The sequence below is a fragment of the Pseudorasbora parva genome, chromosome 13 (assembly GCF_024679245.1).
Source record: "Pseudorasbora parva isolate DD20220531a chromosome 13, ASM2467924v1, whole genome shotgun sequence".
Classification (NCBI taxonomy): Eukaryota; Metazoa; Chordata; class Actinopteri; order Cypriniformes; family Gobionidae; genus Pseudorasbora; species Pseudorasbora parva.
Window position 1 is genome coordinate 43,267,101 of NC_090184.1, and position 25,124 is coordinate 43,292,224.

General features: G+C 39.9%; 1 protein-coding gene across 1 annotated transcript in view; it reads right to left on the reverse strand.

The window, feature by feature from the left end:
• Window positions 1-25,124, reverse strand: part of crb2b (crumbs cell polarity complex component 2b) — a 57,927-nt gene that overhangs the window by 31,334 nt on the left and 1,469 nt on the right. Inside the window, exons 2-5 of the mRNA XM_067414507.1 lie at window positions 24,225-24,270; window positions 22,020-22,075; window positions 13,592-13,679; window positions 11,422-11,641 (exon numbers count right to left, since the gene is read on the reverse strand). Of these exons, the coding sequence (XP_067270608.1) occupies window positions 11,422-11,488 (67 nt within the window). The 5' untranslated portion in view covers window positions 11,489-11,641; window positions 13,592-13,679; window positions 22,020-22,075; window positions 24,225-24,270. The remainder of the gene's footprint in view (window positions 1-11,421; window positions 11,642-13,591; window positions 13,680-22,019; window positions 22,076-24,224; window positions 24,271-25,124) is intronic.

A 25,124-nucleotide genomic window follows, 5' to 3' on the forward strand; every position in this document is an offset into this window, starting at 1 on the left:
CCAGAATATTTCATTTCCCAGATCAAACGTGTTGAATTTCCTAACAGAGCTCCAGCACACTGAAAGAAACTTCACAAGCACATGCGAGCCTGCCTATGAAGCTGAACTCTTACTCCAATGCCAGTGTGTGTTAATGTTACCAAGATCTCAGATGGGGGGCCTCAATGACAGCACTACTAAACACACACACACACACACACACACACCGGGCGGGTAACTGGAGATTTAGACTGGGATCCAGTGGGATAAAGGGGCTCTCGTCCTCACTATCTCCTCCACCAGCAGATGGATGGGCGGTGTAACCGTCTTACCAACTCTGACTTAACCTCCAGCAGATGCTCCGTCAGTGGATTGTGTCAGCTCCACCGACCACCATCCACTGAGACTGATCCGTCCTCACTCACTCACACACACACGACGCCTAAACACACCTGTCGATCATTCCCGAAGCCTGTGGATCTGATCGAAGCAGTTTAGTGCTGATGTGGTGATTCAGGTTAATGAAATTATCTGCTGCACTTGAGAAATCACTACACGTCATACTTTCATGATTGAGATACATTTAATCTACCCTGCTAAGCCACTTACCTACTTAACCAGCAACCAGTTTCTCCAGAACGACTAAACCGGCGAAGTCCATTAGCTAAACTAAACCACAACTAACAAGCATAAACCATTCGTATATCCCACTGTTTGGTTGAGTTGTTTTAAGAATCCGTCAATTTTAGAATATTCTACATTAGTTAACGTTGGTTAATGCATTTTTTTTTTTTGATAACATTAGTTAATTCTATATAATATTATATTTGAAGGAAAACAAGCCAAAAATAATGATTAAGAAGCGAAGGACACATTTAAGCCTTCACACTTTCAGAAGACAAGAGCAGAGAGAGAAACTGTGTCAAGAGGTCTAGTGACTGTGAATGACCTACAGTCTCTAATCCTGGATCATCAGAGAGAGAGAGGGGGGGGGGGGAGGGAGAGGGAGGGAGAGAGGGAGAGAGAGAGAGAGAGAGAGAGAGAGAGAGAGAGAAAGAGAGACAGAGAGAGAGAGAGAGAGAGAGAGAGAGAGAGAGAGAGAGAGAGAGAGAGAGAAAGAGAGACAGAGAGAGAGAGAGAGAGAGAGAGAGAGAGAGAGAGAGAGAGAGAGAGAGAGAGAGAGAGAGAGAGAGAGAGAGAGAGAGAGAGAGAGATCTAAACACACTTCTGTCCTTTGTTAGTCACAGCTGTCAATAAAAACAAGATGATGTTGAAATAAAAGGGGCGATGTGAAGTCTAGACGGGGCAGGCTGAGCTTACGGATGGGCTTCAGAAGCTTCACTTTAAAAGAAAGTAGATTGAAAAACATCTCGGGGCAGTAGAAGAGTCCTCAAACCCCCTCACAGAGACGGATGGTATGAACCCTCAGGACAGAAGACTGTATCAGACCCCCGTCGCGAGAAAAACCAGACAGGGCCCGCTATAGATCCTTTAATAAACACATACCATTCAGTTTCATTATATTCTCTACAACCCAGTGTCTACTACTACTGCAAAAAATAGCGCATCCTGGTGCCATGTGTTCCCCTGGTAAGCGACTTACACACACCCAGCCATCCACGTGAAGTAACAGAAAACGTGATACATCAGACCAGACCCCCTTCTTCCATTGCTCTGTGGTCCAGTTCTGATGCTCACGTGCCACTGTTGGTGCTTTCGGCAGAGATCAGGGGTCAAAATTGGGCACCCTGAATGGTCTGAGGCTATGTAGCCCCATAAGCCAAGGGTTTTCAAACTGGGGTCTGGGGTCCTCCAGAAGGTTCTAAGGGGTCCCCAGAAAAATTTCAGATAATTAAAGGGGTACTTCAGTTCTGGGAAGATGAATCTGTATTTAAACTGGGTCATCAATGTAGTAGAAATGTGAAATTTTTGAATTTGGTGTCTTCTAGACTGAGAAAAGACAGAAAATGTATTTTTGTCTCATGGGGATGAAAGACTACAATTCCCAGAATGCTTCACTGCCCTGTGAGGTCATTCCCAAAGCCACCGCTACTTGATTACTGTGACTGAGTTGGAGAAGACACTACAATTAAAAACTGAACGTGTCTGTTCAATATAATGAGTGAGTCAACGCGCGAGTATCACAGCACTGAGCACTAACTGCAGGAGTGAGATAAATGAGCTGAATGAGCTCTCGTGATCAGAGCTGAGGTAATCGCGACTACACTCGCGGCATACATTCACAACACGAGTTCAGTCTGGCGCGTTTCAGTTCATGCCTTTGCAAGCTTAACTTTCATAGAAATTAAAGGGGGGGTGAAACACTCAGTTTCAGTCAGTGTCATGTCAATCTTGAGTACCTATAGAGTAGCATTGCATCCTGCATATCTCCGAAAAGTCTTTATTTTTTTTATAATTATATAAGAAAGATGCGCTGTTCCGAGTCTTTCCGAAAAAAGCCGAGCGGGTGGGGGCGTATCGTGTGAGCGGAGCTAAATAATGACGTGTGCACGCTGCTGCTATGTTGAGTCGAGTGCGTCGTAAAGCTGTGTCATCCCTAACAGCGGGAAAAAAACTTTATTCAAAATAAAAATATGGCTTTTAATCAGATACAGCCATACATCTATGATCCGGAATCAGACCCAGAGGCTGCAGTTGAACAGGAGCAGCAGCAAAAACGACTAGAGCAGGACGTCTCTATGTGGTACAAGTTATACACTAACTATATAATATGCTTAGCGACTTGTGTTATTTACATATTTATACTTGAATTATATCGTCGTATTTTTGTCTTTGAAGGTGTACATGTGAGAAGTGCAGTTGTGCACGTGTGTGTGTGTGTTTACGCGTGGTTTGTGTAGACAATTGTAACGTTATTAAGCGGACTGGTTTTGCACGGCAGGCTAGTGTTTACATAGAAAGACACGGAATAGTAGCGCATTTGAATGAAGAAGCGCGCTTATTTAATTCAACATATTTCCCCACTCTTTGTGTATTGTTGAGTGCTTTTACAATACACAAACATAAAGTTACACATATAGTGGCCAGCTAAACAAATGTACACGCACTACACATCGCATGCTCCATTGATCAATTAACTATACGTGATCATGTTTGGGCTACTTGATGAGCATAGGCAAAAACACAGACATTTGAAGCAGTCTAACTCACCGCCTGCGGTTCTAACGTTGGGACCTTTATCGTTGGGACTGCTCCATCCTTCAGCATTAGGCGATTGGAAAATCCGGCGTCAAGCTGGGCCTTGTTTATGAAACAGACGGCACCGAAATGCAGCGAACAGATATAAACATTCGCGCAACTCAGTTGCTGATCCGGAAAAGCAAATTCCATCCACTGTTGCCTTACCGCGGGGTTTTTGGGGAATCTGTGCAGGACTGTCTTGGTCTGGCAACCAAAAACGCACTTTTTGATGTCATTGTTAATTGTGCACATCACCTGTGCAGCGCAGCCTACGAGCCAGCGCTTTGATGGGCGTAGCCTGTTACTTTCGCTCTCTCCCTCTCTCTCTCTCACGCTCTTCCGGTAGAATTGTCCGTAAGGCCCATACAAGGAAATTCCGCCCCCATTAACGTCAAAGGGGACACATGATCGCAAAAAACTTGCCGAAACTTATGACTAACCGGAAGTAGTATTTTTGACAAAGAAATACTCCCATCAAACGTCCACCTTAACTTTTGAAACTTTGTCTATGTTTAGTATGGGATTCCATGTCTTTAACAGTGTAAAAAGATCAGTATGCATGAAACAGCATTTCACCCCCCCTTTAATTTGAGAAGTTAAAAGACTTACATTGCTCACCATATCTCCATTTAAATGAGTGCCTGTAGCTGAGCTGAGCTCTGAGTGTGATCTCGAGCCCTCATGCACGGGTTCAAAACATGCAGAAATGGCTCCCTCTGCTGGCTGTAGTCTTTAGCCTTTGGCCAAACATTCCTCCTATGATGCAAAAATCGTCAATTTGCATCATAGGAGGAATTTTTCCAGAAATAAAATGCATACATCTCTCGTCTCAGGGGGATATGAGGGGGGAAAGCTCAATCATTTGAATATACTCCAGGGTTTCTACTGATACAAAGCCATATGCTAATCGCTGAAGTTACCCTTTAAAAGACAAAGCAAAAATGGATAAAGTCTACCGAACAATCTAACTGTTTCATTTCTAAACGTTTCACACCTTGATTGCCATATAAATACTTTTCAGAATTGTATATGTTTGCTTTGTATCTTGCTAGGGACTTTTTCTCACTATAGTCCCCTTTATCATGCTCACTGGATTCGTAGAGCAGATTTCTTAATGCGGTACGTAAGCTGCTTACATACATTTATTGTGAAAGTTGCTTATACAAATACTTTTTAATTGAACACCTTCTTCAGGTTTATACGTCCAACATTAAATATAACCCATTTAAATTTGGAAACAATGCTGTATTTAAAATGTCACACTTTCTATTAATCTAACAGTTTAAATCTTTTTTCATACATAAAAATACATAAATGGATTTAAGGGGGTCCCCCATAAAGGTGCATCATATTTGGGGGTCCTTGGCATCGTAAAGTTTAAAAAACCCTGCCATAAGCAACAAACTGAGATGCTCTGTGTATTCTGTTTATATGTATTATACTATATATATTTTAACAGCACTAGTTTAAAAATCTTAAATCAGAAATTACTGAAAAGCCAGTGAAGTAAAAAAAAAATTGGGAAAACAAGATACCGTAATTGGGAAAACAACCCTCGCAAACATATTTTCCTTATTTTTAAGCATAAACTCACTTCATTTTGATACATATTTTATTAAACAAGACTTAATATCTTCAGTCATTTTGCTTTTAAAGTAAATGCATATTGTACGAATAATTTGATAATTGTACTGAAAAACAAGACAAAAATACTAAGAAAAAATACTCTTTTTTTTTTTTTTGTTACAGTATTTTAGTCTGATCAACATCCTGTTCTCGGTCTACGATCATCTGCAGTGTTTTCCAGCACTACAGCAGAGCAGTAAAGAGCCATTAGAAACGTGTAAGTGACCCTAAAGCTGCAATCCGCCGCACAGATAACTGCACACAAACAACCCGGAGCTCGAGTTTCTCCAAATCCTGTTTTGATGAAACTCGTAAGCGGTGTGTAATGAACACACAGGTACAGTCTCTTGCTTAAGGCATTTCATATACAGGCTGTTTCTGTCATGTTTTCTTTGTCATAGTCAGTCAAAAATATATTGCATATTTCAACTAACCGCTGTTATAACTCCTGAACAAATGAGAATCAAAATTGTGGCTCCATGTTTAACATTAATATCTTTTTTAATCGTATCTTATTTTATAAGGACTACACACAGTTTCAAAGCAACTTCACAGAAAAACATGATGTTAATCTTTATAATATCCTAATAGCTAGGCGATGTTTGAGTGTATGGTATGCATGCATATAATGTTGGATATATGATCTAACGATCTAACTTGAACGAATATGATCTAACTTTATATAGAGAGTTGTGCGATAATATAATTTACATTTGTGCAACAATATAAACAATCATGCAGCCGAGATATTCTATATTGCTTTAAGTGAGAATATGGTTTGGATGTACTATCCAGTGTTTAAAATTATTTTAAATGTCGTTATGCGTGTGTTTCTAGAAGAAAACCACATGACATTTGATCTCATTTGTAAAGATAAAGGAATTATGTTAAAGTGAGTGCCGCTCCTGGACTTTATCAAACACTCGTTCACCCGTCTCTACTGCTCTGAAGACGCTTTAATCCTTGCAATGCTTTTGTCAGTGTAGAGGAGACTGCTGTGCCCTTTGACCCTGCTGTTATCTGACCGCTCTCAGACTCAGAGAGATGAACCTCCTCTGAGCCACAGCAGAGAGACGGATCAATCCAGAGGCTGGTACTGACTCACACCAACACGAGAGAGAGAGAGAGAGAGAGAGAGAGAGAGAGAGAGAGAGAGAGAGAGAGAGAGAGAGAGAGAGAGAGAGAGAGAGAGCAAGGAGGAAACACACACACCACTTAGACTTGAGTAACACTTAAAGGGTTAGTTCACCCAAAAATGAAAATTATGTTTTTAATTCCTCACCCTAATGTCGTTGGACACCCGTCAGACGTGATATCCGATGGCTCAGAAAGGCCTTCATTGACACCAATGTCATTTCCTCTCTGTAGACCCATAAAGGCACTAAAGACGTCGTTACAAAGCCCATCTCACTACAGCGGCTCTACAATCATTTATGAAGAGGCCAGAATAGTTTGTGTGCGCAAAAAATAAATAAACTACTATAATTATAAATCACGACTTATATAATGATGGGCCGATTTCAAAACAAAGCTTCGAACCGTTATGCATATTGATTCATGATTCGGATCGCCAAAGTCACGTGATTTCAGCAGTTTGTCAATACAATCCGAATCAAAACACTGATTCATAACTGTTTGAAACTTTGTTTTGAAATCGGTCCATCACTATATAAGCCGTTACTCATTTATTTTGCATAAAAACTATTCTCGCCGCTTCATAAAATGATTGTAGAGCCGCTGTAGTGAGATGGGCTTTGTAGCGACGTCTTTAGTGCCTTTATGGGTCTTGAGAGAGGAAATGACATCGGTGTCAATGAAGGCCTTTCTGAGCCATCGGATTTCAACACTAATATCTTCATCTGTGTGTGAAGATGAACGGAGGTCTGACGGGTGTCCAACCACATTAGGGAGAGGAATTAATGACAGAATGTACATTTTTGGGTGAACTAACCCTTTAACCCTTGCAACTTGACTTGGACAGGACATGGACTTGAAGACTGAGACTTGTGGAAAAAATGCACGTCTTTTGGCACGGCATTGCCGATTACGTTCTCAATTTACTACCCCACATGACAGCACAAAACTCCACCTTTTGCTATTCATTCATTTCACAAATCTGTGCAGCAGCAGCAAATATCACAAAACATTTCTAAACACACCAAGCCCGTGACGCATCTGAAGGCACGCAAATTCATCACCCAATAGAAAACTGGAAATGGAAACTGGAAATGTTCATGTCGTTTACTGTAGCCTAACGCTTGTCTACACAGGTTTTGTTACCACCGTCGCTCACTGGAAGACTACATTATTCAGCATTGCTTGACATCTACAGCAAACTACGGCAATTCAAATAGCTCAAAATACACAGCACTTTTTCCCCCTTGTGGTGGTCTAAATTGTATAATTTTGAAAAAGTTTGAAAATAATAGTAATGATTTAAAAAGTATTTTGAGTGCTTTATTATGCAATTTTAAGGCAAAAGTAATCTGTTTTGATAGTTCAATACACTGTTAATTATAATAACTAGCTGAAAAAAATATTGCTAAAAATAGAACAGACATGACTTGGACCACAGGGATTTGTGAACATGTCATACACACAGACACACAGACACACAGACACACAGACACACACACACACACAGACACAGACACAGACACAGACACAGACACACACACACACACACACACACACTCTCTCTCTCTCTCTCTCTCTCTCTCACACACACACACACACACACACACACACACACACACACACACACACACACACACACACACAGACAAGCACATACTCACACATACACACAAACACACTCAAACAATGACTCACACACACATACACAAGCACAGACTCACACACACACCACACAAATACAAACTCACACACTCGCGCACACACACACTCCCACAAACACACTCACACAAAGACTCACACACTTGCACGCGCACGCGCACACAAACACATAAACACACACACACAGACTCCCACAAACACACACTCACACAAAGACTCACACACACAAGCACTCACTCACACACACACACACACAAACAGACTCTCTCACACACACACCCACAAAACTGACTCATGCACACACACACACACACACACACACTAAATTAGTGATTAAATTAAATCCATTATTTGTGATGCATAAAATCTAAATATATTAGAAAAAATATATATTTTTAAACCAATAAAAGATGCTCAATGGAACAAAAAAAACTCCAGAAAACAATCCTCTATACTAGAAAACACAAAACAATTCTGGAGATCATGGGTTTAATGTAACTATACTGTTGGAAAACAACAATAACTCCCTGGAGAAAGAATTGCACATGTTGTTTTGAAGTCCATCCTGTCGTGGTCAAGCTTCATCAGAGCTTAAAGATACATTCAATCAAAGCAAATGTGAGCTGCTATTCCACTTAAACACAAAGAGTGAAGTGGGAGCGCTCTCCAGCGGGGTTTCCATGGCGATGGTCAACTATGCCGCAAGTCTTGCCCTGCGCTTTCAATCTGCCCAAAAGTACCCAGAATTCAGGCTTCCCGCAAGTGCAGAAATAGGTCATAGCTTCATTAGGGTGGAGCTGAAACTCCCCCCAGAACAATGAAACACACACTCGTCCGAACGGCATGATGACGTGCTACTGTTTCATTCATAAACTAATGATGACCTGTGATAAACAGCTCATTAGTCACAAGCATCATGTTTACTATTGCTCATGCTAACAGAATGTATTCAGACATAAATGATTCCTCAAATCATGAGTGCTGTTAAAGAGAGTGTGCTGCTATTTTACTAAGGGATCAGAAGTACCATTTTTACCTGCTGGACCAGAAAACAGGCAGAAAAACCACACATATGCACATTAAAGGAGAAAAAGTCATATCCACCCCTAGAAACAGCCTAGCAACACACAAGCAACTACAACCACACTTTGGAAACCACAGAGTAAAGCCCAAACAACCACCAACACCACCTTAGAAACAGACTAGCAACGCCCTAGCAACCACAAACACCACCAGATAAAACCCATAGTAATCACTCATAATAAAGTAGAAACAGCCTAGCAATGCCCAAGCAACCACCAACATAACCTTAGAAACACCCTAGCAACCGACAACAGTATCTTATAAACCAAGCAATGCCCTACTAAATCACCGACAACAACCAATAAACAGCCTAGCAACGCCCAAGCAACCAACAGCAACCACAACATCCTAGAAAAAGCCTAGTAATGCCCTAGCAATCAACCACAACACCCTAGAAACAGCTTAGCAACGCCCAAGCAACCAACAGCAATGTCCTATAGCAACCAACCACAACATCCTAGAAACAGCCTAGCAATGCCCTAGCAACCACGAACAACACCCTAGAAACCACTAAGTAAAGCCCAAACAACCACCATCACCACCCAAGAAACAGCCTAGCAACCACCAACACCACATAAACCACCTCTCACATAACATCCTAGAAACAGCCTAACAATGACTTATAAACCACCAAAAAACAACTAATTACCAGAAAGCAACACCCTAGCAATCAAACACAACACTCTAGAAACAGCCTAGCAATGCCCTAGCAACCACCAATACCCTATAAACCAGCAAGCAACGTCCTAACAATCAACTACAACCAACAGCAACCACAACATCCTAGAAACAGCCTAGTAATGCCCTAGCAACCAACCACAACATCCCAGAAACATCCTAGCAATGCCCTAGCAAACAACACCCTAAAAAGACTAGCAATGCACTAGAAACCAACAAACCAGCAAGCAACATCCTAGCAATCAACCACAACATCCTAGAAACAGCCTAGCAACACCCTAGCAACCACCAGCAATGCCCTACAGCCCTTTTTTATTCTCTTTACAACTGTTTCTATTTTTATTTTTACACATTGTATTCTTTTTCTTATGCATTTGTTATCCCTATCTTAATTCATTTCTATGTAAAGCACTTTGAATTGCCATTGTGTATTAAATGCGATTATATATATATATATACACACACATATGTACACTTGCCTTGCCTGTAGCAACCAACCACAATAACCTATAAACAGCCTAATGCCCTAACAGCCACAAACAACACCCTATGAACCAGCAAGCAACACCCTAGCAATCAACCACAACATTCTAGAAACAGCCTAGCAACACCCTAGCAACCACCAACATCCTATAAACCAGCAACCAGCACCCCAACAACCAACCAAAACACCCTAGAAAAAGCCAAGCAACACCCTAGCAATCAACACCACCACCACCCTATAAATTCCCTAGAAACACCCTAGCAACCAACCAAAAACCTTAAACAGCCTAACAATGATGAATTATTTAGCAATGTCCTAGCAACAACCCAAAACACAATAGTAACGGAAAAGCAAAACCCTGGCAACACTTGTGAAAAACTATATTAAATTGCACTTATTTCAAATCTTAAAAGTTTCAGAAAACAATATTAATACAATAGAAGGCCACTTAAGTGCCCTTCAAGAGAGCACTTTCATGACATTTAAAAAGTGCACTCAATAATTTCAAATTAAAATACATGACATTGAAGCTTCAATAGGAATGGCATTATGTAAATGTATAAAGGATGTGTTGAATGCGGAGAGCCGTGTGTGTCTCAGTGAGGGGCTTTTCTGATTATCGCTCGTTCTGAACAATCTGACGGCCAGCTGGCTGCACTCGTCCTCTACATGCGCTAATTCCCAATTACTGCACCTCTTCTCCTCTCACCCACTGCAGATGGTGCCGCCACACAAACCCATCTCTCTCTCTCTCTCTCTCTCTCTCTCTCTCTCTCTCACACACACACACACACACACACACACACACAGTAAACGCATCTGCCTACAGGACAAAACAGCCTGCCAATTGCAGATGCTGAACTCTTCATACAGACACTTGTTGCACTGAATCATTTAATGACAGGCTATAGAGAATCTACACAATGAAAGCTACTGAAGAGACTTCAGATTATCACATATAAAGCCTAATGTAGTGACAACAGCGTCCTGTAGTCTGACTGTATATTTATACTCTTCTATAATGATACAAATGTTATACGTGAACTACTATTCTGCACTGTTGAAAAGTTGGAGGTCTGAAAGAAATGTTTTTGAAAGAAGTCTTTTCTGCTCACCAAGGCTGCATTTATTTGATCAAAAATATAATAAAAAAGTGAACATTTGTTACAATTAAAACAGCTGTCATCTTTGTGAATATATTGTGAAGTGTAATTTATTCCTGTGATCAAAGCTAAATTTATCATCATTACTCATGATCCTTCACTAATCATTCTGATATGATGATTAGCTACTCAAGAAACAATTATGATTATGATAAATGTTAAAGACAGTTTTTCTACTTCATATATTGTTGAAACTGATTTGATTTTCTTTTTTAATAGAAAGTTTTAAAAAATCTTCTAAAATATTATAAATGTCTTTACTGTCACTTTTGATCAATTGAATGCATCCCTGCTGAATAAAAGTATTATTTTCTTTTTTTAAGTCACTGAACCCTTCAAACATTTTTCCATTGCTCAGATGAGCTTTAAAAATAAGTAAAATATGAAATCATAATCATAAAGATGTCTTACCCAGCTTGAACATCAATGACAGCAGGACTGCTCTTTTATATTGTAAATAAATCCGTCCAAACTCCATGTCCTGAAGTGATGCTCGACTTCCAGCCTCTAAACCTGCGGACACTTGCGGAAATATTCCCACATCATCATCATGCTTTCATCCGGCATGAGTGAAGTTCTGTCTGTTATCTGTGTCTCGTTTAGTTCAGTTCACTTCTGGTGAGTTACTCTCCTGTGGGATGATGGAAAACACGGAGTGGATATTTCACAATCCTTCATGCTGCTCCTATCAAACTCCCGTCTGCTTGCTGCTGTTGCACAATCTGTTAAATCTTCATCTCTCGCGCTCCTCTCTCTCTCTCCCTCACTTTGATTGTCTTAGTCACTGAAGAACTCCTCCCTCCCCCTTCTCTCTCTCCCTCTGTCTCTTCAGGAGCAGATGGCCAAAACCTCTGAGCACTTTTACATGACCTTCATCACAAATGAGTGTTAGTTTAAGCTAATTCAGCTGTAAAACCTGACAGAAGTGGGGTAGATGACAAAGACCATAGTATATAGCCGAGAGAGAGAGAGAGAGAGAGAGAGAGAGAGAGAGAGAGAGAGAGAGAGAGAGAGAGAGAGAGAGATTGTTTACAATTTAGTTTAAATAATTTCATATAGTATTTAATCAAATATGTATGGATAATAATAAGTGCACAAATAATAACAATAATAAACCGTAAAAGTTTCTCAAATAGTTGTAATTTTTTTAATATGTTAATTTAAGTTTATTTATTTTTAATTTCAGTTTTAGTTATTTTAGTTAAGTTATTGTAAACATTTTGGCACAGAAAGCAGGAAAAATGGCCAAGCGTAAGGATTTGAGCGAGTTTGACAAGGGCCAAATTGTGCAAGAAGACTGGGTCAGAGCATCTCCAAAACTGCAGCTCTTGTGGGCTGTTCGCGGTCTGCAGTGGTCAGTATCTATCAAAAGTGGCCCAAGGAAGGAACAGTGGAGAACCGGCCACAGGGTCATGGGCGGCCAAGGCTCATTGATGCACGTGGGGAGCGAAGGCTGGCCCGTGTGGTCCGATCAAACAGACGAGCTAATGGAGCTCAAACTGCTCAAGAAGTTAATGCTGGTTCTGATAGAAAGCTGTCAGAATACACAGAGCATCTCGGTTTGTTGCGTATGGGGCGGCATAGCTGCTGACCAGTCAGGGTGCCCATGCTGACCCCTGACCCCGGCGAAAGCACAGACAGTGGCACGTGAGCATCAGAACTGGACCACAGAGCAATGGAAGAAGGTGGGCTGGTCAAATGAATCATTGTTGCAGACCATATACAGTACACCCTTTCATGGAAATGGTATTACCTGGTGTCTGTGGCTCTTCCAGCAGGATAATGCTCCTGACACAAAGCACAAATGGTTCAGGAATGGTTTGAGGAGAACAACGATGAGTTTAGGTGTTGACTTGGCCTCCAGATTCCCCAGATCTCAATCCAATCGAGCATCTGTGGGATGTGCTGAACAAGCAAGTCCGATCCATGTAGGCCCCACATCGCAACTTACAGGGCTTAAAGGATCTACTACTAACATCTTGGTACCAGATACCACAGCACAGCTTCAGGGCTCAATTGGAGTACATGCCTCGATGGGTCAGGGCTGTTTTGGCAGCAAAAGGGGGACCAACACAATATTAGGAAGGTGGTCATAAAGTTATGCCTGATCAGTGTGTGTTATTATAATAAAACATTTTACAATTATAATTTTTATAAGTAACAATTTTTTTTTTATGGCTTTAGTTAACAATAATATCTGGTTAAGGGTTTAAAAAATAGATTCAACATGTAAAAATGTATTTATCTCTCTATATCCTAGATTGATGATATGCTAGAAATGGTCATGCGATGAAAGAAAATATCTATTATTCTAAACTTTTGTTATTATTTTCACATAGGCTACATGTTTTAAAATATAGTGTAATATAGCAAAAACAAAAAAATCTGCAGTTCGTTCTGGACAGCTGCTGTCGTGTCATGTCAACTGCTCGTTTACTCTGATCTGCTTTGACATTAATACAGGTCTGATCGCACTCATCGGATCTGATAAACACTCACGCTGAGCACGAGAGCAGACGCTGCTTAATTAAACTGCTTGGGCTGATGGTATAAAGACAGGTAATACTCATTCAACACGCACCACAGGCCTGACTCCAATCTGCATTCCTTACGGGACCCTCATTAAACTCCAGCGGGGGTTTCCTCTCTTCAGGATCCTTCTGATGGACCTGAAAAAGTTCCAGACATTTTATTCAAATGAAGAGCTTACAACACATTTTTGTGTAAGGCGTTTAATTTGAAATGAACCGGCCAAATGTATACATAGGCCTAATGTTTGTTCCTATACAGCATAAAAAACACTGCAAAAAAGCTGCAGTTACATTTGGTGATTGGATCCTGATTTAACATTATGGGAAAAATGTAATTATTAATTATCATTTAATAGAATATGTATAAGCATAAGGCCCCTTTAAGAAAGCAGACTGGCAGGAGTGTGTTGCAATAATCCTCGTCTCACTCAGCACTACATCTGACTAATATCATTATTATTACAGCAGCGACTTTACTGTTTTGTTAAAGAATAAAACAGCAGTCAGCAGATAAGGAAGATGAGTGAAAACACACACACTTGACCAGATAGGACTGATGATAGAACGACTGTGAAATTGAGCTGTCAGACCAGCCTTCGCTCCCCACGTGCATCAATGAGCCTTGGCCGCCCATGACCCTGTGGCCGGTTCTCCACTGTTCCTTCCTTGGAGCACTTTTGATAGATACTGACCACTGCAGACCGGGAACAGCCCACAAGAGCTGCAGTTTTGGAGATGCTCTGACCCAGTCGTCTAGCCATCACAATTTGGCCCTTGTCAAACTCGCTCAAATCCTTACACTTGCCCATTTTTCCTGCTTCTATCACATCAACTTTGTGGACAGAATGTTCACTTGCTGCCTAATATATCCCACCCACTAACAGGAGCCGTGATGAAGAGATCATCAGAGTTATTCACTTCACTGGTCATGTTATCCTTGACTGGTTTATATGCTTTTGGAATATATTGATATTATTTAATAATATTATTTGGCATCATATTTCTATTTTAGGCCATTTTCAACAGATTTCCACAGAACACTTTACAATAAGTTTTAGTTTGTATCGTTAAGACCGAAATAGATTTTTTTTTATCGTACAAAAGACGATTCCAAAAAAGTTGGGACTGTACTAATTGTGTATAAAAAAGGAATGCAGTAATTTACAAATCTCAAACTTTTAATTACAATACAATATAGATAACGTATCAAATGTCGAAAGTTAGATATTTTGAAATATGCATATTCATCCAAAGATTCAGAGAATCTGGAACGATCTCAGTGTGTAAGGGTCAAGGTCGGAAAACCATACTGGATTCCCGCGATCTTCAGCCCTTAGACGGCACTGCAGCACATAAAGGAATGCTACTTTAATGGAAATCACAACATGGGCTCAGGAATACTTCCAGAAAACCTTGTCGGTGCACACAATCCACCGTGCCATTCGCTGTCGCCGGCTAAAACTCTATAGGTCAAAAAAAGAAGCCATATCAAAACATGATCCAGAAGAGTAGGCGTTTTCTCTGCGACAAGGCTCATTTAAAATGGACTGTGGCAAAAAGGAAAACTGTTTTGTGGTCAGATGAATCAAAATTTAAAGTTCTTTTTGGAAAACTCAGACGCCATGTCATCCGGACTAAAGAGGACAAGGACAACCCAAGTTGTTATCAGTGCTCAGTTCACAAGCTGCATCTCTGATGGTATGGGGTGGTATGAGTGTGTGTGGCATGGGCAGCTTACACATCTGGAAAGGCCATCAATGCTGAAAGGTATATACAAGTTCTAGAACAACATATGCTCCATCCAGATGTCGTCTCTTTCAGGGAAGACCTTGCATTTTCCAACGTGACAATGCCAGACCACACACTGCATCAATCCGGGAATGGCCATTTTTCCTGCTTCTAACACATCAACTTTGTGGACAGAATGTTCACTTGCTGCCTAATATACCCCCCCATACTGCATCAATCCGGGTATGGCCAGCCTGCAGTCCAGATCTTTCACCCATAGAAAACATTGGGTGCATCATAAAGAGGAGGACGCGACAAAGAAGACCTAAGACTGGTGAGCAACTAGAAGCCTGTATTAGACAAGAATAGGACAATATTCCTATTCCTAAACTTGAGCAACTTGTCTCCTCAGTCCCCAGACGTTTGCAGACTGTTATAAAAAGAAGAGGGGATGCCACACAGTGGTAAACATGGACCCAACTTTTTTGAGATGCCATAAAATCTAAAATCAACTTATTTTGTCCCTTAAAATTATATAATTTTCTTAGTTTAAACATTTGATGTCATCTATGTTGTATTCTGAATAAAATATTGAAATTTAAAACTTCCACATCATTGCATTATGTTTTTATTCACAATTTGTACAGTGTCCCAACTTTTTGGGAATAGGGTTTGTAAAATGTACTCCTATAATCTGTGGCCAGAACAATGAAAACATCTTTCCTCAGAGTATAAACTCTCTTATCTCAAGCCGCCTCTGCTCAGCAGATTTATGTTGTTTCTTAAACCCCCCAAATGTAAGGGCACAATCTCATCCCACATGAGCGTCACTCTGAAGGAATTCCACAGCATGGACGTTTCACCTCATTCATCATCTCTGGCGTTTTCAATCCACTTCTTATTAAACAGCATAAGCATTTGTGGATAACAAAGCAGAATCACTGTTTGAGATATATTGTCAGACTCAACGTTTGCATTATTTAATCTATCGTTGCATTAAAACATGAAGTAAAATAGCCAAGTGCACACTGAACATGATGACACTTTTAAGATTAACCAATTCAACTCTGTGCCCCAACCGTGGGTCTAATATTGCATCATTAATAATTATTCAAAAACAGTAGTTTAAGACTGTAAGAATGCAGTAAAAACAGTTAAGTGGTTTAATATTTTCAGTGAAAAACTTTAATAAATCCTATAAGACAGTTAAATAAAAACAGCTAAATGTACAGTTTTTAGAAGTGCAAAATAATCCAGCTATTTTATACTTATATTTACAGTTTTAAAAAAAAAACATAAATTGACCATCCAAATAATTTCCTATGTCACAGCTAATCTACCCATCCCAGAAAAATGTGCAAAACAATAGATTTAAATAAAAACTTGTTTTGGCCGATTTATACGCCTTTTAAACTAGTGAGGGCCAGTCAAATGTCCTCACTTGTGAGTTTTTTCATATCTTACTATATAAGTGAGGACATTTGTGCCCTCACAAGTATTGCCAAACAAGGAACACACACACACACACACACACACACACACACACACGCACGCACGCAACCCAGAGCGAGAGCAACGAGCTTGTTTGGGTTATGGGAGCCGTCGGCGGTGCTGGCGATGTGTTTTTAGACACGAGATCAACGATGTCACTAAAGAAGTGTGTTTCTGGTGTGAGGGAAAGATCACCTTGTTCAGCTTCACAAATAACCAGCGTTAAGTGAACAGCAAACGAAAGACTCTTGGGAGATATGAAAGATCAGCACTACTCTATAGATACTCACGATTAACACGAGACTGCCAGAAATTGTGTGTTATGCACCCTTTAGTTGTTTCTTCTTTGTTATTTACATTACATCTTGTTTTAAAGGGGGGGTGAAATGCTGTTTCATGCATACTGAGCTTTTTACTCTGTTAAAGACTTGGATTCCCATCCTAAACATAGACAAAATTTCAAAAACTAAGTTGGACATTTGATGGAGTATTTCTGTGTCAAAAATACTACTTCCCGTTTCTCAGAAGTTTCGGAGAGTTTTTTTCAAGTTTGGTTTGGCTTGACGTCGATAGAGCGGAAGGTCCTTGTATGGGCCGTACGGGCTCTTCTCCCGGTAGGGTGCGCGCACACGTGACCAGAGCGAGAGAGGAAATGCACACCCATAAACACTCTCTCAGGTGCAGATCCACTCATCCGTGAACACTTCTGACACGCCGCGCTCTACTTTATTCCTATGGGTGACGTCAAGCGACTTCAACGCTTCAGGGAAGGCAGCGCTGCATTTGAACCGATTTGAACGCAGAAATGACTAGAAGCGTCACATCACAACATCGTGTCGCAAAAGTGGATCTCCACGGTCACTGCTGTCAAAGGACTTCACGAAATCAACAATGTTGCCAAAAAAGTGTGATTTTGACGGAGCGGTCCCAACGATAAAGGTTCGGTCCTGCTTTGGAAACAGGTGGTGAGTAAAACTGCTTCAAATGTCTGTTGTTGGCTATCGTCACGTGAGTAAACATCAGTAAACAACACGATCGTGTATAACGTTATTTAATTTATCAATGGAGCACCCAAACATAAACCTAGCATTCTCACAAAGCGTGCTTCGTCATTCAAATGCGCTAACGTTACTCCATTGTTGTTCTGTGTATAACGTTACACTAGTCTGACGTGCAAAACCGTTTTGCTTGCTACTGCTAAGGTTTAGTCGCATACAATAGTCCATAAACCGAATCATGTCCTCATAAACTGCGAGTAAACACACACAAATGTTGACAGGCCACTAAATACAGTCCATACCACAGAGACGGATGTCCTGCTGCTGCTGCTTCTCCTGTTCAATTTATTTCAGCCTCCGGATCTGATTCTGGATCATATCTGTATTAGTTGAATCCGATTGATAGCCATGGTATATTTAGGGTAGCGTTTTCTTCTCCACGGTTGAGGACGTCACCGCTTTGTGCGCGCTCGTCATTCTTTAGCTCCGCCCACACGATACGCCTCCAGGCGCTCGTTTTTTTCCGGAAAGACTCCGTACAGCCCATATTTCTTTAAATATAATATAACTAAAGACTTTTCGGAGATATGAAGGATGCAATACTACTCTATAGGTACTCAAGATTGACATGAGATTGACTGAAACTGAGTGTTTCACCCCCCCTTTAAATTATTATTGCAGTTTTTAGTGACATGCAATGATTGTCTTACTCAGTATTTTTGTCTTGTATTTCATTACAAATATCTAAACATTCTTAAATCAAGATACATGTACTGGAGATGCACAGATATTAATACTTTATGAAAAATGTGTCAAAATAAAGGACTTAATGTTTAAAACATTAAAACAGTTTGAATTAAGTTATTAACCAACCCCATTGGCAGATATTTTTCCTTTTCTTTTTTTTACATCTTCAGTTATTTTGCATTCATGATTTAAGAATCTTTAGATATCTGTGCTGGAAAACAAGACAGACACACTGAGGAAGATCAGTTTTTGTTACCATGATGGGGTTTTGGGTTTATGACACTGTGCACCTTCTATATGTTAATATTTATCTCAGCCTGTGAAAAAAGCTACTTGCAATGAACTTTGCTTCATCATGTGACTTGCTCTTTACCACATGAGTTATTATGGTGGTTGTCAAAACAGATTTGAATACTTCAGTAAGCATTAACATGAATCAGTTAATGTACAGTTTCACTGTAATTTTAAGTTCAATGCATAAAATCACAAATGTTGCTACTGTATTTTTCGGGTAAAGTTCTGGTTCAATTAAAGGTGCAATGAATAAATCTGCCATGGCTTAGGCTGTTCTGAAGAAGTCAACAAAAAGAGGTTTAACCAGCATAATCTGATTAAAAAGCAAAAAAAAGGAGCCGAATCATCCGTTCCTAATGAACAGCAGGTCCATAGAGATGGACAGCACGGTGGTTTAAAGATTGAGAGTGAATTATCTTTACTAATTTGAAGCTAAAATGAGGAGATGAGTGACTCATGATGACTGAACTCATGTGTTTTGAGATCATATGCTGTAGTTTATTCAGCTAAAGGTTTAATAATATCTGAGTCAGAGACTGATGATGGTGTTTCATACGGACACTCAGAGCAGAAATATTGGCACCTGATGGAGGGAGACTTACAGAAACCAGAGTAAATCCGCTTCTGAAAGAGCTCAGTGTTCTCACACACTCTGATCCAAAGGGATCCTTTAAAGGGACAGGTCTCCCAAAAATGCTGTCATCATTTACTCACCCTCAAGCTGTTCCAAACCTGCACAAGTCTCTTCGTTCAGTTGGACACAAAATAAGATATAAACAGTTGAACATAAAATGTTTAAGGTGAGACACGGCAGGTGAAACATAGTTTTTTCATGCGGTGGTCAATTTTGAGATTTTGGGCCAGTTTGCTCCCTTAAAGGGGGGGTGAAACACTCAGTTTCAGTCAATCTCATGTCAATCTTGAGTACCTATAGAGTAGTATTGCATCCTTCATATCTCCAAAAAGTCTTTAGTTTTATTATATTTATAAAAGAAATATGGGCTGTACCGAGTCTTTCCGGAAAAAAAACGAGCGCCTGGAGGCGTATCGTGTGGGCGGAGCTAAAGAATGACGAGCGCGCACAAAGCGGTGACGTCCTCAAGCGTAGAGAAACCCATCGCTATCGATCTCAGCTAATAGATATATGATCCAGAATCATTCAGAGGCTGAAATAAATTGAACAGGAGAAGCAGCAACAGCAGGACGTCCGTCTCTGTGGTATGGACTGTATTTACTCTTTGCACGTCAGACTAGTGTACATAGAACAACACAATAGAGTCCGTTAGCGCATTTGAATGATGAAGTACGCGATCGTGTCGTTTACTTATGTTTACTCACGTGACGATAGCCAACAGCACAGACATTTGAAGCAGTTTAACTCACCGGCTGCTTCCAAAGCAGGACCGAACCTTTATCGCTGGGACCGCTCCGTCAAAAACACACTTCTTTGGTATGATTTGGTGAAGTCCTGACAGCAGTGAACGGTGGAGATCCACTTTGCGACGCGACTGAACCGATGTTGTGAAGCTTCCCGTCATTTCTGCGTTCAAATCGGTTCAAATGCAGCGCTGCCTTCCCGGAATGCTGTGCTGAAGCGTTGAAGTCGCTCGACGTCACCCATAGGAATAAAGTGGAGCGCGGCGCCTGGATCGACTGGATCTGCAGCTGAGAGAGTGTTTACGGCGTGCATTTCCTCTCTCGCTCTGGTCACGCGCGCGCACCCTACCGGGAGAAGAGCCCGTACGGCCCATACAACGACCTTCTGCTCTATCGACGTCAAGTCGACCCATACTCGAAAAAAACTCGCAGAAACTTGTGAGAAACCGGAAGGAGTATTTTTAACACAGAAATACTCCATCAAACGTCCAACGTTAGTTTTTGAAACTTTGTCTATGTTTAGGATGGGAATCCAAGTCTTTAACAGTGTAAAAATCTCAGTAGTATGCATGAAACAGCTTTTCACCCCCCCTTTAGCATGTAAGCTTTCATGTCAAAATAAAAAATATGTCGACATTACACATGAATGTGGTTAATTCACTACTTGTTGTCAACTTGCACCTTTAGAGTTCTACCCGAAATCATAAAAAGTTATTCTAACGCAAACTCCTGTGCCGTCTCCATTCACAGAAACACGTCATGTCTGGTATCATTTTAAAGCTCTCAGTGCTGTGTATGAGACGGTCTAATCCAAATATGGGCATTTCCTTTGTAGAACTAACCAACCGCGAAAGTTTGCAGCCGAAAATCACATCTGATTGGCCGATGTGAATTTCACACTGTCATACGTGCCGCCGCTTCCTTGAGTATTCTCCGCCTGAGAGAAAATGCAGACAATGCCGAAATAAGCTCATAAACGTTCACAGAAAGGATAAATAAGCAAGAGATGATAAAAAGAAAGTAAACAACAACAGATTAGATGACAAAACCCTGTGAGAATTAGATTCAAATAGTTAGAGATGGACATACAACAAACAGGGACAGTTTTTTTTGTTGCTGTTTTTGTGACTGTTATGATGTGTGTTTGTTTAGGTATTTCTCTTGAGCTTAAGGCTTTTGTATTAATAATTTATTAATTTACAGATGTTTTAAATGTTATACACTGCTGATATAAATGAAGTGAATATATATTTTGTTTTTAGGTTGGGGAAATGTATGCAATTATACAATACAAAACTTTAAAGGCAGTTTGCTCAAAATGAGTTTTTTCTCACACTCAGAGTTAGATATTTCCACTTCAGTAGCATCTACAAGCACCAACTTTTCCAGCCTTATACTCAACTATATTGTGAAGGCTTTTACAGAGGGATTTGTTGATATATAATTCCTATCTTGAGTTATAGGTCTTTTTACTCCAAAAAATATGGCAAAAATTGATTTTTCAAGGCTATTGTCAGTATTCTATAATTTACTAAAGAACAAAATAAGATATCCAGAATCCCCTCTGTAAAAGCCCTCTCATCTAATATGTCAACAAATAGAATCAAGAAGTTTGAACCTGGTCCTTTCCAATTTCCAGATTTCGTTTTTTGAAATATGTGCAAATGAGCGTATATTTAAGTATACAAGGCCTCATTAGCATATTAAAACATTATTTTATACAAAACTTGCAATACATTTTTTTTCTTATGTTTATGCTAATACTAAACTGGAAAAGTTTCATAGTGATATCTTGTAATTTAAAAAAATTCCCTATTCACCTGTAGTGTCTTGCCTTAATTACCCATATTCTTCAAAATATCTTCTTTTGTGTTCAGCTGAATAACATCCCCAACAGATCTGCAACAATGTAGGAGACGATCACAAATCGAACGCTATTCAGCTGAATAATGAAATTCAAAAAGTTAACATGAGTTTTGTAATTAGAGCTTGACATGAACCGTTTTGCTCATCAGCTACTGGGGCTTGTAGGGCTGGGGCGATCTCACGCCACAGCGCCAACACAGTATTTATGTGTTTAATTTCATAATAAAATGGATGTTATTTGAAATCTTACACTTTCATTTGAATAAGTAACAAAGTACAAAGATTTATTGTAGGGGAGGTGCGCTAGAATGATCCATTCATTCATAGACTGAAAACAGGATGACCAGGGCTGGACTGGTAATCTGGCATACCGGGCATTTTCCCGGTGGGCCAACGCACTATGGGGCCAATAGGTGTTTTTTTTGTGCCACTGACAACATGCAGTGACATCGGCCCATTGGTTTGTCTTCTGAATTCACAAGCCGAAGCGAGAGAGACCTCCCCTCCATATTAGGCGCTTTTTTCTATTTATTTATTATTTGAGCGCATAGAACTGCAAAAGGCGAATATCCGCAGAGCGCAGCCGCTGACGAACGTACTCTGGGTTTTAATCCTGCTCTATGATCAGCACTTTGACTCTGAGTTTGGTTTTATACCATCGTGTGATATGGGAACATTACAGGTTCTGTTCTGTGGTGAATCAGCTGAAAACAGCCGAGCGCATGTGTTCATGACGAGGTAAAGTGGAAAACGGCAATACACAAACGTTTCACTTTAACACAATTAACCTTGCAGCTACTAATAGCGAAGAAATATGGGGTTTTGGAAGAAACATTTATTAAAAATGTTGCTAGTATTACTTAAATTAATATTGCAGAATATAAATAACTTTCACAGAGGCTGTTTTTGTATTTTCTACAGGTGTTTACAATTTTTATTAATTACAAATATAATAGTTTATTATGTTTTATATATTTATGAAACCATACAGCCATATAATGAGGAGCAAGGGTTTTAAAGTCTATGTTTTTACCCTGTGACTACCATGATGAAACTGGCCTACAGTTAAACTACAGTCTAATAAAACAGCTTTAAAGTCTGGATCCCATGAATTAAGGACAATTTTTTTTTTCCTCTTTAAAAGTTTTATTAACTTTTTTAATAGATCTAATAAAATTTAATTAAATTATATTTCATTGAGAGCCTCATGAAAGATAGATATGTGTCTTACGTAAATGATGTGTTAACTCTTGACAAATATGTTTTTAAAGGGGAAGTTCAACCCAAAAATGTGATCATTTACTCACCCTAATGTCATTCCAAACCTAAATGAATTTATTTCTGTGTAGCATAAAAAAATAATTTGAGTCTGTTTTTCGTGTTCATACATCAAATGGTAGCCTAACCAAAATGGCTTGGTTGCCAACATTCTTCAAAATATCTTCTTTTGTGTTTCACGGAAGTCATACAGGTTTGAAACGACACAAGAGTGAGTAAATGATGACAGCATTTAAAAGAAGTAAATTTACTTTAGTGCATCCTAGCTCAAATCATCAGTGCTTTACTGTCAAGGGCATTTCTGTGTGACAAAAAAAGCAATATTAAGTTTATCTGCATTTGCATTTAATTAGATAATATCTATCATTATTTGTCCTTGTCCAAGTTTTATTTATATACTCCAATTTAAGGCCCCAACCCCAGAAAAAACATTCACGAGGAACTCATGGGCCGGATGGGCTGGGTTTGCCACGGCCGAATTTTAGCCCCTGTCCAGCCCTGAGGATGACTTATCGATTCTTGGGATTTAAGAATCGATATCAGTTCCTAAAAATGAGAACCGATTAAAATCGAGAAATCAATACTTTATACCCAGCCCTAGGGGCTAAATGTTTGGCATTGTTGTACCTACTTTCACTGAGGTTGCAGTGAAGAATAAAATTTGTATTCTTTATCATTACAATCATATTTTAAAAGCTAATATTTGACTCAAATTAAATTGCAATGGAATTATTACCAGGATAGTCTGTCATGTATTGACCCTTGTGATGTTCTGAAAGCGTATGACTTTATTTTCACTCTGAAAATGTGTTAAAACATACTGCTGCCTTTTTCCCCACAGAATGGCACATACTTCATATCATGCACTTCAACTCTTATAAAGCCATATGAATAGCTTGTTTACCTGTTGCACGAGTCTCTTCATACAGCAGGTAACATCCCCAACAGATCTGCAACAATGTAGGAGACGATCACAACTCAAACGCACAGGATTATAAAAGAGCGAGCATGCATTCATCAGTATTACACACAGATATGCGTGTGTGCATTTTTAATTTATTCCATAATTGTGTGGGTATAATGGACATCCTGCAGTGATGAACTCAAGACTTGAATTACAAGTGACCCTTAAATAACAAATCGCCATTCCAAAGTCATAATTTTAGCCAGTCTAGGCAACAGTGCGTTAAAGAAAACATGAATCTGTCAGATAATTAATGCCCTCTAGTGGTAACTGTTAGTCGCAGCTAAAACTGCTCTAAAGCCCTTGTGGGTGTTAGGATGTAAATCAAGAGGCTGGTGAAGTTAACGGACACAGATAAATGTGGTGTGATATTGACACGAAATATCAAATTCCTGCATTATGTACACATGTATGTGTTGTACCTGAACTCGTTCATATTTTGGGCGGACGTGAACTGAACGTGCTGTATTACTGCCTGATGAACGTTACTGTGAACTCGTTCATTCTGGTGTCTGTGAACGGCACGTTCTCTCAGGTTAACTTCAATAGGGTGCCAGATTTCTATAGAGCCTTCCAGGCGAAATCTCGGCTAAAACACACCGAAACGGGTCTTAATATGTAGCGGAAAAACACCCAATCTGGCAACACCAACCACCAGTGTCGCACCGCCGCCCGCCGCATGTGTGACGCGTCATCAAAACAAAAAAAGGCATGGAGGCGACAGCAGCATGTTGCAAGGAGTATGATCATTTAAAAGAATTTTATGACAAGGTCTGTGAGAATGGGAGAAAAAAAAGAGAGTTTTACTATTCATGTAACTTGTTTGTTGAACCTGCCTGG